At 40.6% G+C, this 13,803-nt stretch overlaps 1 protein-coding gene and 1 long non-coding RNA gene across 3 annotated transcripts in view; one reads left to right on the top strand and one right to left on the bottom strand.

Annotated features, from left to right (window-relative positions):
- LOC140459696 (uncharacterized) overlaps positions 1–13,803 on the bottom strand; it is a 120,535-nt gene that overhangs the window by 86,951 nt on the left and 19,781 nt on the right. The window lies entirely within an intron of this gene.
- Positions 6,833–11,926, top strand: LOC140459691 (lysoplasmalogenase TMEM86A-like). The gene is made up of 3 exons (XM_072554062.1): positions 6,833–7,076; positions 8,502–8,754; positions 11,385–11,926. The coding sequence occupies exons 1-3, from the start codon at positions 7,044–7,046 to the stop codon at positions 11,789–11,791; spliced, it is 693 nt and encodes a 230-aa protein (XP_072410163.1). The 5' UTR covers positions 6,833–7,043; the 3' UTR covers positions 11,792–11,926.

Raw genomic sequence — 13,803 nt, 5'->3', positions numbered from 1 at the left:
ATAAATGTGAAGTGCTGCATTTTGGGAAAGCAAATCTTAGCAGGACTTATTCAGTTAATGGTCAGGTCCTCGGGAGTGTTGTTGAACAAAGAGACCTTGGAGTGCAGGTTCACAGCTCCTTGAAAGTGGAGTCACAGGTAGATAGGATAGTGAAGAAGGTGTTTGGTATGCTTTCCTTTATCGGTCAGAGTATTGAGTACAGGAGTTGGGAGGTCATGTTGCGGCTGTACAGGACATTGGTTAGGCCACTGTTGGAATATTGCTTGCAATTCTGGTCTCCTTGCTATCGGAAAGATGTTGTGAAACTTGAAAGGGTTCAGAAAAGATTTACAAGGATGTTGCCAGGGTTGGAGCATTTGAGCTATAGAGAGCGGCTGAATAGGCTCGGGCTGTTTTCCCTGGAAAGTTGGAGGCTGAGGGGTGACCTTATAGAGGATTACAAAATTATGAGGGGCATGGATAGGGTAAATAGGCAAAGTATTTTCCCTCTTTGGGGAGTCCAGAACTAGAGGGCCATAGGTTTAGGATTGAGAGGGGAAAGATATAAAAGAGACCTACGGGGCAATTGTTTCACACAGAGCATGGTACGTGTATGGAATGAGCTGCCAGAGGGAAGTGGTAGAGGCTGGTACAATTGCAACACTTAAGAGGCATTTCGATGGCTATATGAATCGGAAGGGCTTGGAGGGATATGGGCTGGGTGCTGGCAGGTGGGATATCTGATCAGCATGGGCGGGTTGGACCGAAGGGTCTGTTTCCATGCTGTACATCTCAATGACTCTATGTCCCCTCAGAATCCTGTCTGTTTTGATAAGATGGTTTCTCATTCTTCGAAACTCCAATGAATACAGGCCTAACCTATTCAACCTCTCCATTAACACAGAATCCCTCCATGCCTGGTGTCAATGGAGTGAACCTCTCTGGACTGTATCAATGCCAGGACATCTTTTCTTGGACAAGGAGACCAAAACTGTTCCCAATATTCCAACTGTGGTCTGACTACTGTCTTAACAGTTTTAGCAAAACCTCCCTACTTTTATATTCCATTCTCTTTGAAATAAAAGTCAATATTTTATTTGCCTTCCCTATGGGTTACAGCAGTTGAAATAAAGTGATTGTGAGGTTTTGGAGTGAAGATGAAGGCACTTATGCTGATGGAGTGGAAAAGGTCATTGACCTACTTTCTACATTGCTGGGCATGTCTCCCCATTGCTGAGAGCACATTGACCTCGTCAGCAACCTCAGACGAGGATGGCATGGTTTGGTATCATGGTCTCCACTGCTGGTCCTGGGGGAAGAGGACATCTCATGTCTGCAACAGATCCCTGCCTGCAAAGTGGGGTGCCAATTTTCTTCTGTCCGTGGCAAACATCAGGAAGGGTGCAGGGTAACTCTGGACTGACTATGTTTGTCTGGATGCTCTTAAAAACAGCACAGGTACAAGGGATGCCTGTGAATTCTGGGATATCAAGTGAGTAGCAAGTGGTTCAGGGAATTACACATGATAAAATTGGGCTAGATGTGAGGGACTTATGAAGATGCAATAAGAAATTTCACTGAGCATTGTTGAGAGAATCGCTTCAAAAAATTCAATGCACTTATCCAAACGAACATAAGATTCAGGCCTTTGTGTCTCGTGAATCATACCCCAGTGAAGTGAGCAAGTTGAACATCAGCAAGTTCAATACAAAACAATTAACAGTTATTCAGATTCTTATCAGATGCATTTGGTTTTGTCTTTGTTTGGTTCTTGAAATATTTCATATTGCAGATCTATTAGCCTGGAACAGATGACAGGAGAGATTAATTTCCTAAGGCCTACGTGGTACAGCACCTTCTTCTTGGAACACAGTTAGCGCCTTTTCTCGTTCAAAATAAATCACTATCAGGAAAAGTAATTAAATCAGGAAATTCATGTATTCCAAGATCAACTGTTCTCAGGTTTAAACTAATTTCTATGTCTTCAGTTTTCTAATTTTACTTCAAATTTCTGCTTCTTCTTAAATACATTGATGAAAGCTGTGAAAACATTTAACTGGAGATAATGGCAAAACTGACAGATCTTTCTTCAGCGTAAACAGTTCCAAGAATCATGTATATTACTGTCGCAGAAGATATTGCTAAACTTACAAGGTGGGTATGTAAATAGCAAACCTCTTCTAAAGAGATAGCAAGGTAATATAAGGGCAAAAAGAATGAGGAGGCTACAAACTCCTTTGACAATTAATGCAGCTGAGGAGCAGTAGAGAGATCTGGGCATAAATTTCAATAAACAAATAGTCACACAGGCTAATAAAGCCAGTTTTTAAAAAAGCACTGAGCTCATCTCCGGAGAGATATACTTCAAAAGCAGCCACATTACATTAACTTTACTGAGAACTTTGTTTAGACCACCCTGAGAACAATGTGAATAGTTGTGTTATCATTTTATCAAAAGCATTGTGGAAAAGATACAAAAACTATTGACCAGAATGAAACCAGACCTGGGAGATTACATTTAACATGAAAGATTGGACAAGTTGCAATACTTTCTTTACAGAAAGAAACAGAAGCATGACCTGATAGAGCTTTTTACGATGAAGGGAGGATTTTACAAAGTAAAACTCAAAAAGATGTTTCTAATTTTTGAGGAAACCAGCACTTGTGATCATAAAAAGAACAGTCACTTCACCAAGAGAAATTCAGCAATGCATGTATTGTACCTTTAAGAGAGACTGAAAACTGTTTTGCACCAAGAGCTTGCAGGCACCTGTAATGTGACTAACCAGCAGTCTCAGAGTGTACTGGAAAATTGAAAATATGTAACATTGGCCATGAAATAAATACCTGAGTTTTGGTTGCTGTTTTGACAACCATTCAAATGTAGCCAATTGGATTAAATTATGCCCCAGGATCGTAAAACCCAAAGGAGTTTGAATTTATTGTTTTTCCCAATCTTGAACCAATGAAACGATCCGATGTTAGGGGTATAAAAAGCAGACATTTTGAAAGTTAGACGTGAGACCAACTGCCACTGACAGAGTAACTGCCAGTAAAACACTCTTTATCAAAGGTACCTTTTTCATATGAAACATCTCTGCAGCAAAAGACCCTAAGACGTCCCAGGGAAATCTTCAGCCAGAGGGAGACACACACAGACAACAGCTGCTATATGGTTTTAAAAATAAGTTGATGTAATTTTAATACGGGCTTTTATTGGAACAGCATATCATTAGAGAGTTGGAGGCAGATAACAAGCATCGAAGAGAAAGGAGGCTCAGAGTTGTAAATAGTTGTTGTTTAATGTTCACTTTTAGAGTTAAAGAATAAATTGATATTTTTTCTTTAAATAGTGGAATTTGGGAGTTTTCTGTCACTCATACTTTAACAGATTACGAGGCAAGGTGAGCTTTTCTGGGTGTATTAGCAGAAGGTTTCACTGCCGCGTCGTAACACCTTTTTATACAGAATAGTTTGAAAGGGAATTTGACAACGAAAGACGGAGTTGAAGAAACTAGTACAGGTGCATTTGGGGGGGAAGTTCAATGAGTACATAATGAAGGAAGCAAATAGAGTGATACTTTGATCGGATGAGGTGAAGGTGAGTAGGAAGAGGTCCAGGCAGGGCAGAGACAGAAATCATGGTCCCCAGTGGTGCTCCTGTCTAGATCCCTCGTCCCCTGCCCCAATCTGATGACCTAAACACACTGGGCCCTGGTCAGTAGGTCCTCATGGACCCCATTGTCCTGGGCCCTGGGTCGATATGGAGCAAAAATACAAAGAGTCATGATCCCAACCAATGTTATTACTTGATAGGTTGGTTCTCAGACCAAAATCTGGCTTGAAAGTTAATTTTTTGTTTTGTTTTGTTTTTGGTTTTAATGAGATGATCTTCCACTGAAATGCAAGCATGAAACAATACAGATTTGTTTTTAGCAATAAAACAGAAGCTTGTTACACAAAAGAAATGAAGACAAACATGAATAAAAGCAGGTAAAGATCTTGAAACACACAGAAACTATATTCTCATTGAGGCAAACAGCACCCCTTTACACTCCTCAAACATCAGACAGAACTCCCTTCTCAATCACATGTAGGGTTTGACTTTGTTGCGGCTTCAATTCCGTGTCTTAAGAATCCTATCACCTTTTCCTCGCTTCTTCACAGAACCAAGCTGAGACTTTGTCAGCTTTAAATAACCCCTTCAGGTTTTAGCCAAGCACTTCTTGTTTGGAACTTTAAAACTAAACACTTTGCATAGAGGTAATCTATTTCTTAACAATTCTAAACTATCTCCCTTCTTTTCAAACAACTGATTTACATATCAGCGACAGTCAAGACTGAAATATCCAATTTAAGGTTTAGCTGTCTCACTTCAGCCAAAAACAACTCCATTCCAAAAACAACGTATTACACTATTTAAAGTTTTTTTTCTGCTGGTAAAATCTAACTGCTCCGAAGAAAACAAACAACATCACCCTACTAGCAGTATTTCTTTCTCTCTTACAGCAGTGTATTTCAAACAAATTTAGTATGGCTTCATAACTATTTACAAGTTAACCCTTAACCCATATTTCACAAATTCAAAATAAATGATATCAAAATATATTGAAATCACACCAGTGAATGAACCAGAATCCAGCTGTCCAAACTGCAGCCATTTTTGAAAATGGAAATGGGTACTGTCATCTCAGGTGAAGTTGCAGTATTATTTTGGTTGATTTATTTTCAACAACCTGATGCCTGGCACCTGCAGTTGGACAGTTCTTGCTCCAGTGCTGCACTTCTGATCTTCCTTGGGAGAACCATCAAACCATAAGAAGTAAGAACAGGAGCAGGTTGTTCGGCACGTCACCTGCTCCACCATTCAACAGGATAATGGATGATCTTCCAAAGAACAATAAAGCATATGAACAGGCACTTCAGCCCTCCAAGCCTGCACATTTTGCCCTTCCTGACTAAAACTGCCTTCACTTAAAGGAACTGTATCCTTCTATTCTCTTCTTATTCCTTAACATTCCCATGTCCACTTTGCTGTCCTTTCCTGAAATCTTTGATTCCCCGACTGATCAAAAATCTACAAGGACTCTGTCCCCACAGTTCTCTGTGGCAAGGAATTCCTCCTCATCTCGGCCTTGATTCATTTAGTTATTTTGAGATGATGCCTCTGACACTCTTCCCATGAGGGAAACATCCTCTCAGCATTTACCCCATCAAGCCCCACAAGAATCCTCTTTTATTGAATGAGATCATCTCTCATTCTTTTAAAGTCCAGTCAGTACTGTCTCAAACTGTTTAGCATTTGCTCCTCAGACAACTCCTCCACCCCTGGGATCAACCTAGTGAACCTTCTCTGAACTGCCTCCAATGAAATAATATCTTTCCTAAAATAAAGACATGTTCTCACCAGCACCTTGTACAGCTTCAGTACGAAATGTCAGTTCAAGTCTTTTCCAAGGGTAGAGGTGTCAAAAACTCGAAGGCATAGATTCAAGGTGATAGGAGACAAAGTTAAGAGAGACTTGAGGTGCACATAGGGAATGAGCTGCCAGAGGAAGTGCAGAGACAGGTACAATTCCAACATTTGGATACATGTGTGAATAGGAAAGGTTTAGCGGCACATGGGTCAACCAAGAATGGAGAAAAAAATGTACGTGTCATGGATCTTCTGGAGCGTGAGGAGGGCGAAAACATTGCTGAATTTCTTGAGAGGTGGCTCCTGGAGTTGCTGGGGCTGGAAATCGAGTTAGGCGGGGTGAGTACAGAGCGGGCCCACCGGATCACGATGCGCAGGTCCAGGTCAGATCACCCCACTTTATAGTGCGACTGCAGCACTATAAAGAAAAGCAGTTAATAATAGAAACATCCAAAAGACTGGAAAGAAATGCACATGCTCTGGTTTATAAAAGTTCAAGGATAATGTTTTTTCAAGACTTTTCTGGGGCCATAGTTAAGAAAAGGAAGACTTTTGATGATGTAAAGAAAAACAAAATTAAGAGGGACATGGGTCAAATGTAGGCAAATGTCACAAGTGGTGGGGTGACTTATAAAATTTTTCACTGTATTGTACAATAAATTTATATGTTTTTCTCTTGCAGTTCAGTTTAGGATCCCCAGTCAGCATGGATGAGTTGGGCCAAAGGGTCTGTTTCCATGCTGTATGACTCTATGACTGAACGGGGAATCACATTTGGGGATTTTATTGTTTCTTGAGTCCTGTTCACACTAATTACAAAGTGTTTCTCTGAAATATGGGGTCAACAACTGGCATCTCAGTACTGGACACCAATTTGCTGATTAGACAGACAGGAGGCTGGAAGAACACAGCAAGCCAGGCAACATCAGGAAGTGGAGAAGTCAACATTTCAGGTGTAACTCTCCTTCAGGACTGGGGGTGGGTGTCGGGGGAGTTGCAGATAAAGGGGATGGTGGAGGCAGGGTGGTGAAGTGGGGATAGGTGAAGACAGGCATAGCGTACCTATCCCTACTTCATGACCTTTCTCCACCACCCCCTTTATCTGCACCTCCCGCTACACCCACCCCCAAGTCCTAAAGGAGGGTTACACCTGAAATGTTGGTTTCTCCACCTCCTGATGTTGCCTGGCTTGTTGTGTTCTTCCAGCCTCCTGCCTGTCTACTTTAGATTCCAGCATCTGCAGGTTTTTTTTGTCTCTAATCAATTTGTTAATGTCAGAATTAACCCTTTACAAATTACATTTTGCTATCGTTCCTGACAATTTTGTGGTCCTCCTGAATTGTCATAACGTGTTCTGCTTTTTGCGGAAGCAGCCAATTTGCAAGGACCAATCCCCTCTTTGTTTCTTTCGTGTCCTCCCACTAAAGGAGGGTGGATTATCGCACAAGTAAAAGCTTGTCTGCAGCCCGCAGCAGGCAGGTTTGTACAGAAGTCAGTTCTGATAAAGTCCGGCTTCTTGCCTGGACTTCACATCAAACAACTCGGAAGGCAGAGCAAAGAAACTCATGGGGTGTGGACATACTGAAGTTTGTGGTGTTCCTTTGCCATGTTGTGAGTGACTGCTCCGGTTGGGAGCGATCAAACAGCAATGACTTTGAAATGGAATACAGTCGCATTTCAAGTAAGGAATTTATTTAAAACATGCGTCTGCGGGATCTCGGTTCCACCCATGTAACCTCCCTGTCAGGATTAGAAGAGCTTTTCTGCCTTCTTTCGGAATGGTATTCACTTTATTCTGTCACTTTCCACGCTCCTTCTGAAAGAATGAATTCTTTTTTATGTTCTACAAAATAAACATTTTCCTTGTCGATCGAGCCAGGGTTGTCAGTGCCTGGACTCCTATGACTCTGAACAATCATTTCAAATACAATTGTGCTCTGTGAAGGCGCACGCGCTGCATGGCAAGCAACAGCAAGAATGAAGACTAGTATTCATCTTATGAACTATAATGACGGATTTGCTGACTGAAAATAATCCCTTCATCTGTTTCTGGCTAGGCTGGGAATCGCCGTGCGTCAAAGTTAGTACTGAGTGAATGTGATCAGGCTGGTATCCTGGACTGGTTTGGGTGAGCTGAAGGAGTGTGAGAGACAACTCCCAATTTTTTTTTCCACTGCACTTGATTTGCATTTTTCTAAAATCTTATTTATCCTCCTCCTGGGAGAATGTATGACTTGAGTTGGTTGGCAAGTGTACATTATGGTGAGGCACAACACGTTGCAGCTTTGTGGGCCAGGCTGGGTGAACTCAGATCTTTGCCACTCTGTAGACTTTCCTATGTTTACTTAGACCTATTCTGTAATCAACATTCACGGGTTCCTGAGCATGACCCAGCCTCTACTGCTAATTGCTGTTCTGCTGGAAAACCACACAACTTCCTTCCAAGGCTAAATTTTGTTTGTTTGACCTTCCACAGAAGATATTGTAGTGCAAGTATGTGTTCTCCCACAATGTGGCAAAACACATCAGCAAAACTCATTAGTTCAATGAAGCAGACCTCTTCTTTGAGTTTTAAGACAATGAGCTTCAGTTTGATGGACTAAATAGTTGTCTATCACTGTGAGCCACACAGTTAGCAAAAGAACAGATTATTAATCTTGGTCTGGACATCAGTTGGCAATCTACATTTGGCATCAGATACCCATGATGGAAAATTTAAAAAATGTGAGAAGTTGAAATGGACAGAAGGTGTGACTGTAAACTGGAGCTGAATTACATTTGTTGTTTTAACTTGTACATTAAGAAATCGTCTCTTAGTTAGGATGTTGGAGAGCTGCTGGCACAAGTGGAACTGTACCCCAGTCAGAAGAAACTGCACCGTGTAAAACGGAGATAATCGGACGGTTCAAAAATCTGAACATTTTTGGAAGAACAGAACTATGAACAATACTCTGTGATTCTTAACTTTTGTAGAATTCGCCCAAAATTGAAACACCACTCCAATTATGCAATTCGATTCACTTGAGACAAAGTATCAGAAATCACCTGAGGAATAATGCTGCTTTTTTAAAAGTCTAATAAACTGTTATTTTTTTTCTTCCTAAAGGAGCTGTGCAGATTTGTACCCTTCCTGCTGAGTGTCTGTATTTACTTTGTATTGGCACCACAGTCATCCTGTCCCCTGTGGGTGAAGGCCTTTTTCAAATGCTTGCCCATTTTGTTTCTGTGTACATACATTTTGACTCATGAAATAAACATGTACACACACTCCAAAGCTCAAAAGCTCCTTGCAGGCCTCCTATTTTCAGCAGCAGGAGATATCTTCCGGACCACTTCTCCACAGCTATATCATTGCTATGGTAAGTGCTGGAAAATAGGTTAAAGATTTGCAGTTTCTAGAGATGGTGTAAATGTTTAACAGTATTTCCTGACATATTTCAGTGAAACCTCTGGGAGAGATATAAAAGGCTTGGAGGGACAGGCATGGAGGGAAGGATTTGTTTCCATCTGACTTCCATGATATTGCTTCAAAAATTTAAGATGTTATGGGACTGAGTAGATATGATTGTTATTACCCATGGGGAAACAATTGAGGTGTGACCAATTTTGATCTAAAATTTGAAATAACAAAAGTGGTCAAAAGATTGCAATTTTACAATTTAAAACTAAGCCAGAGGAAAATAAACATCACACCACAAAATGAACTGTGGACTTAAATATTGCAAAGAAAAAAGCTACTGTTTTCAGTCATTGCTGCACACTCTATGTCCTAACTACCAACTGTACCTTGCTCCCTGATGACAGTCTGAGACTGACAGAGATTCTTTTCATACACTTGGTGTCATATTTGACTCTTAAGGTGGGATTCCGATGCCATGTCTTTTCCTTCATGAAAATCTCTTTTATTTCCATCTTAGTAACATTGTGCGCTTCTACACATACCTCTGGCTCTCTATATCATAAATGCTTATCCATGTTACTGTTATCTTCAGATTGATTGTTCCACTACTCTTCTGATTGGCCTCCAACCTAACAACTTGCAAAATCTTGAGCTGCCCCAAAACTCTGACTGTATTTAAACTCACACCGAATCCCACTCGGTCATCACCATTGCTCACTCCTTTTATCTTTATTAACATGACGTGTTTGTTCCCAAGAAAACTTTCTCCAGCCCTACAACTCTTTCAAATTTCTGCAACATTCCAATTTTGGCACCTTCTGCATTCTCCGTTTTCACTGGTCCACGACCGTGCCATGCCTTCAGCTGTCTGTGTACCAATCTGTGGAATATCCACCGGAAGTTCACACTTGAAATCACTCCCTGAATCTGACCTCTATCTCTAATATTAGCAGAAAATCCAAGAAATGGGTCAGTATTTGTAATCAGAATGGCCTTAGTTCACATTTGCCTGAAGAGAGATAATCAGCTAAGCTTCTCAAGCTTTTCTCTGGCTAAGTGCCAAATTTGATCCTCTTATGCGCCTGTGAATTATATTATGGGATGGTTGACCAGTGGCAAATGGTATTCAATCTGAATAAATGTGAAGGGATGCACGTGGGCAGGACAAAATAAGGCAAGAGAATGCATATGAATGGTAGGACCTTGAGAAGCAATGAGGATCAGAGAGACCTTGGTATGTGTATGTCCACTGGTCCCCGAAGGTCTCCTGACAGGTGGATAAAATAGTTAAGAAATCATAAGGTATTATTACACTTTATTAGCAGAGGCAGAGAGTTTAAGATGATGGAGGTAATGCTGGACCCATACAAAATATTGGTTAGGCCATAGCTAGACTAATTAGTGCAATTCTGGAATCCACATAATGGAACAGAATGACTGCACTGGGGAAGGTTCAGAGTAGATTTATCAAGATGCTCCCTGGGCTGAAGAGCTTGAGCAATCAAGAGAGATTGGAAAGGCTGGAATTGTTTCTCTTCAAGCAGAGGAGACTGAGAGGGATGTGATTGAGTTATATAATGTTGTGAGGGGCAATAGAAAGGGTAGAGAGGAAGGAACCTTTGCCTTTGGTGGAGGGATCAATAGCCAGAGGCATAAATTTAAGATAAAGGGCAGCACGTTTAGATAGGAAGTGAGAAAACAATTTTTCAACCAGAGGGTGGTGGAAATCTGACCCACACTGCCTATATGGGTGGTAGAGGCAAAAACCCTCAACATTTGAACAATATTTTGGTGTGCACTTGTGAAGCCAAGGTGTCCAAGACTCTGGGCCTAATGTTGGCCAATAGGATTGGAATACTGAGATGCTTGTTTTTTGAACAGTTCAAATCCAATGAGCCAAAAGGTATTTTTTTTTCTGTGCTGCAGACCTTGATGACTGTATGACATAAAGACATCAGCCAGCTCAGCACTAAGTTTTCAAAATTTAGATGGCTTGAGGTTTGATTGCTAGTTTTTGCTGAGCTGGCTTATTTGGTCAAGAAAACAGTTTGGTTATAATAAACGGCCTCAGTGTTCACTGACTCAAAGAAAGGAAAATGAGTGCATTTTCCCAATCCACATTACTACCCCGGTGAAGCAGGTGGAATGTATAATTTGAGGATGTCAACTGACATGGCCCTCTTGTGGCTCAGTGGTAGTGTCCCTATCCCTGGACCAGGAGGCCGGGGTTCAAGTCTGCTCCAGAGGTGAGTAACAACATTGCTGAACAGGTTGATTAGAAAATTATAGGTTAAATGAAAATAATTCCGACAAAGATTTCATCAGATAGTATTACTGTTCTGACCAGATGAGGAATAACAAACTTGCTGTGTCGCAGAGAGGTTTAAAAAAAATCTGCTTTAGGGAAGGGCCAAAATAATCAAATAAAAGGAAAACACAAAGTTTTAAGTAAACGTTATCCATATGGCAGTCACAGGTTAAAAAATGTGTGCATCAGAGAAAGATGGTATGTGAAAGCATCAATAGAACACATTAAGAAGATAATGAGAATGTAATGATTTAGTTTAGAGGAATTTTTTTTTGTTTCAGGAGAATCCATGTTTGGACTTGCGCACATTTTCTACATCTGGATGTTTGGCATAAAACCTCTAAACCTGTTAGCAGGTGTTTTCCTCGTGGCTGTTGGCACCATATATATGCTGTTCCTAAAAAGATGCATCTGGGACCAAAAGCCCTTCCAGTGGGCAGCCTACATCTACATCTTATTAATTGGAACTATGGCCTGGCGTGCTAGTGCTGGCACACTTTTCAGTCAGAACTGGTCCTGGATCAAATTGTTTGCCACAATTGGAGGAATACTTTTTATAGTATCTGATTTCACTTATGCTGTCAGCATGTATTGCTTTCCCATGTATAACGCTGGAATTAATACAGCTACCTATTATACAGCACAGATGTTTATCACACTTTCAATTGTAAAGACTAAGAATGAGTGATCAAAAACCAAAAGGAAAGCAAGTTGCCATGTCTTCAATGATGAAGTGTTGACGAGTTTTGTGTATGTCATTCTGCAGCTGATAAGATATTAAGGAAATGCCTACTGGAAATAAAGGTCAATTATTTTCACTGAAGCAAAGATATATGCCTTTTGCCCTCATTTCCCCTTCTTTTAGCTCAAGCTCTCAAAAAAATCCAAAGGAAACAAAACCGTTTCCTCTTAAATGTTGACTTCTGTTGCACACGGAACATTCATGTCCCATCAGCTCTAACTGAAATTCTGCAAAACAGAGAAAGTATTTTCCAGCAAACATAATTACACTGAATTTACAGAACAAAAACAAGCCATTTGTCCAAAAGCAGCTCTAACACCCTTTCAGGCAATGAGTTCCAGATACTCGCAACGCTGTGGATTAAATCATTCCCTTCTAAACATTCTTCCTCCTTACTTTCAGACTGTGCCCTAGTTACGGATCCCTCTACTAAAGAGAAATGTTTCTCCTCGACCCTGTTAACGGTCCTGAGAGTTTTGTACACCTCAATCAGATGCCTCCCTCAGTAATCAAAGAAAACAAGCCCAGCCTATTTAGTCTATCTTCATAGCTCAGTCACTATCTGATTGAATTTCCTCTGCATCCTCTTTACAGAAATCACATGCTGCAGTGTGCTGACTATATTACAATGTGGTGACCATAAGTTGCTTGCTTTTGTATCCTTTCAGAAAATGTTAGTACATATTCTTAAAGGCATTACAACATACCACTTGCATAAGTTCAAGATAATCAGGCACAGCCAACCTGGTGGAGTCAAAGGGAAGTCATGTTTAACTTGTTTATCGGAGTTATTTCAATAAGTTAAGATCTGCTACAAATAAAGGAAACCCAGTGTTTTCATTGTGTTTAGATTTCTAGAAGGCAGTAAATAAGGTGCCAAATCAAAGTTTATCCAGAAAATAAAAGCTTACGGTGTTAGTGGTAACATAGATAGAAGTTTGACTTGCAAACAGGAAGCAGACAATCGGAAAAGATGGGTCTTTTTCAGGATGGCAGGATGTCACCAAGTGTGTGCTACAGGGATCACTGCTGAGGCCTCAACTATTTTTTATAAATTGCAATGATTTAGATGAACAGACCAAATGTACAGCAGATAAATTTGCTGATAAGAAAGTTAGATAGGAAAGTGAGTTGTGAAGAAAACCTAGGAAGGCCACAAATGGATACAGATAACTCATTTGAGTGGGCAAAGATCTAGCAAATGCAGCAAAGTGTGAGAAAGTGTGCAATTGTCCATTTTGGCAGGAAGAATAAGAAAAAAAAGGACATTATATAAATTGTGAGAGGGTGCAGTGCTCTGAGATGCAGAGAGATATAGGTGTCCTAGCCCATGAATTGCACAAGGTTGAATGTAGGTACAGTGAGTAATCAAGAAAACGAATGTATTGGTTTATTCTAAAGGGAATTAAACACAAGAGGGAGGTTATGCTTTAGTTATACAGAGCATTGGCAAGACATGTCTGAAGTACTGTGTAGATTCACTTGTACGTAGGTCACCATACTTAAAGGATGTTACTATGCTGGAAGCAGTTCAGGAAAGGTTTAGTGGATTAACACCTAGAATGAGTGGGTTGCGATAAAAGGAAGGGCTACACAGGCTATGCTTGTATACTCTGAAAGTAGGAAAATCAAAGCTGACTGAATTGAAACACAGAACATCCCAAGGAGATTTGGTGGATAGTGAAAGGATGTTTCCTCTTGCGGGAGAATCTAGAATTCGAGGTCATAGTTTAAAAATCAGGGGACATCCATTTAACTCACAAACAAGGAACATTCTTCCTCTCAGAGGGTGCTGAGTGTTTTAGATTCCTTTCCTCAAAAGTGAATATAGATTCTTTACTTTTTTTTGCCAGAGGTGGATAGATTCATTACCAAGGCACTAATAGATTAATCAAGGGTGAAGTAATTCCACAGAGGCCGGTATCCCTTCAATCAAGTCATCCTTTATTAACTGTCCT

The sequence above is a fragment of the Chiloscyllium punctatum genome, chromosome 35 (genome assembly GCF_047496795.1).
Source record: "Chiloscyllium punctatum isolate Juve2018m chromosome 35, sChiPun1.3, whole genome shotgun sequence".
In the NCBI taxonomy this organism is placed as follows: domain Eukaryota; kingdom Metazoa; phylum Chordata; class Chondrichthyes; order Orectolobiformes; family Hemiscylliidae; genus Chiloscyllium; species Chiloscyllium punctatum.
The sequence above is the reverse complement of the archived record's forward strand: the minus strand, read 5'-3'. Positions and strand labels throughout refer to the sequence as shown.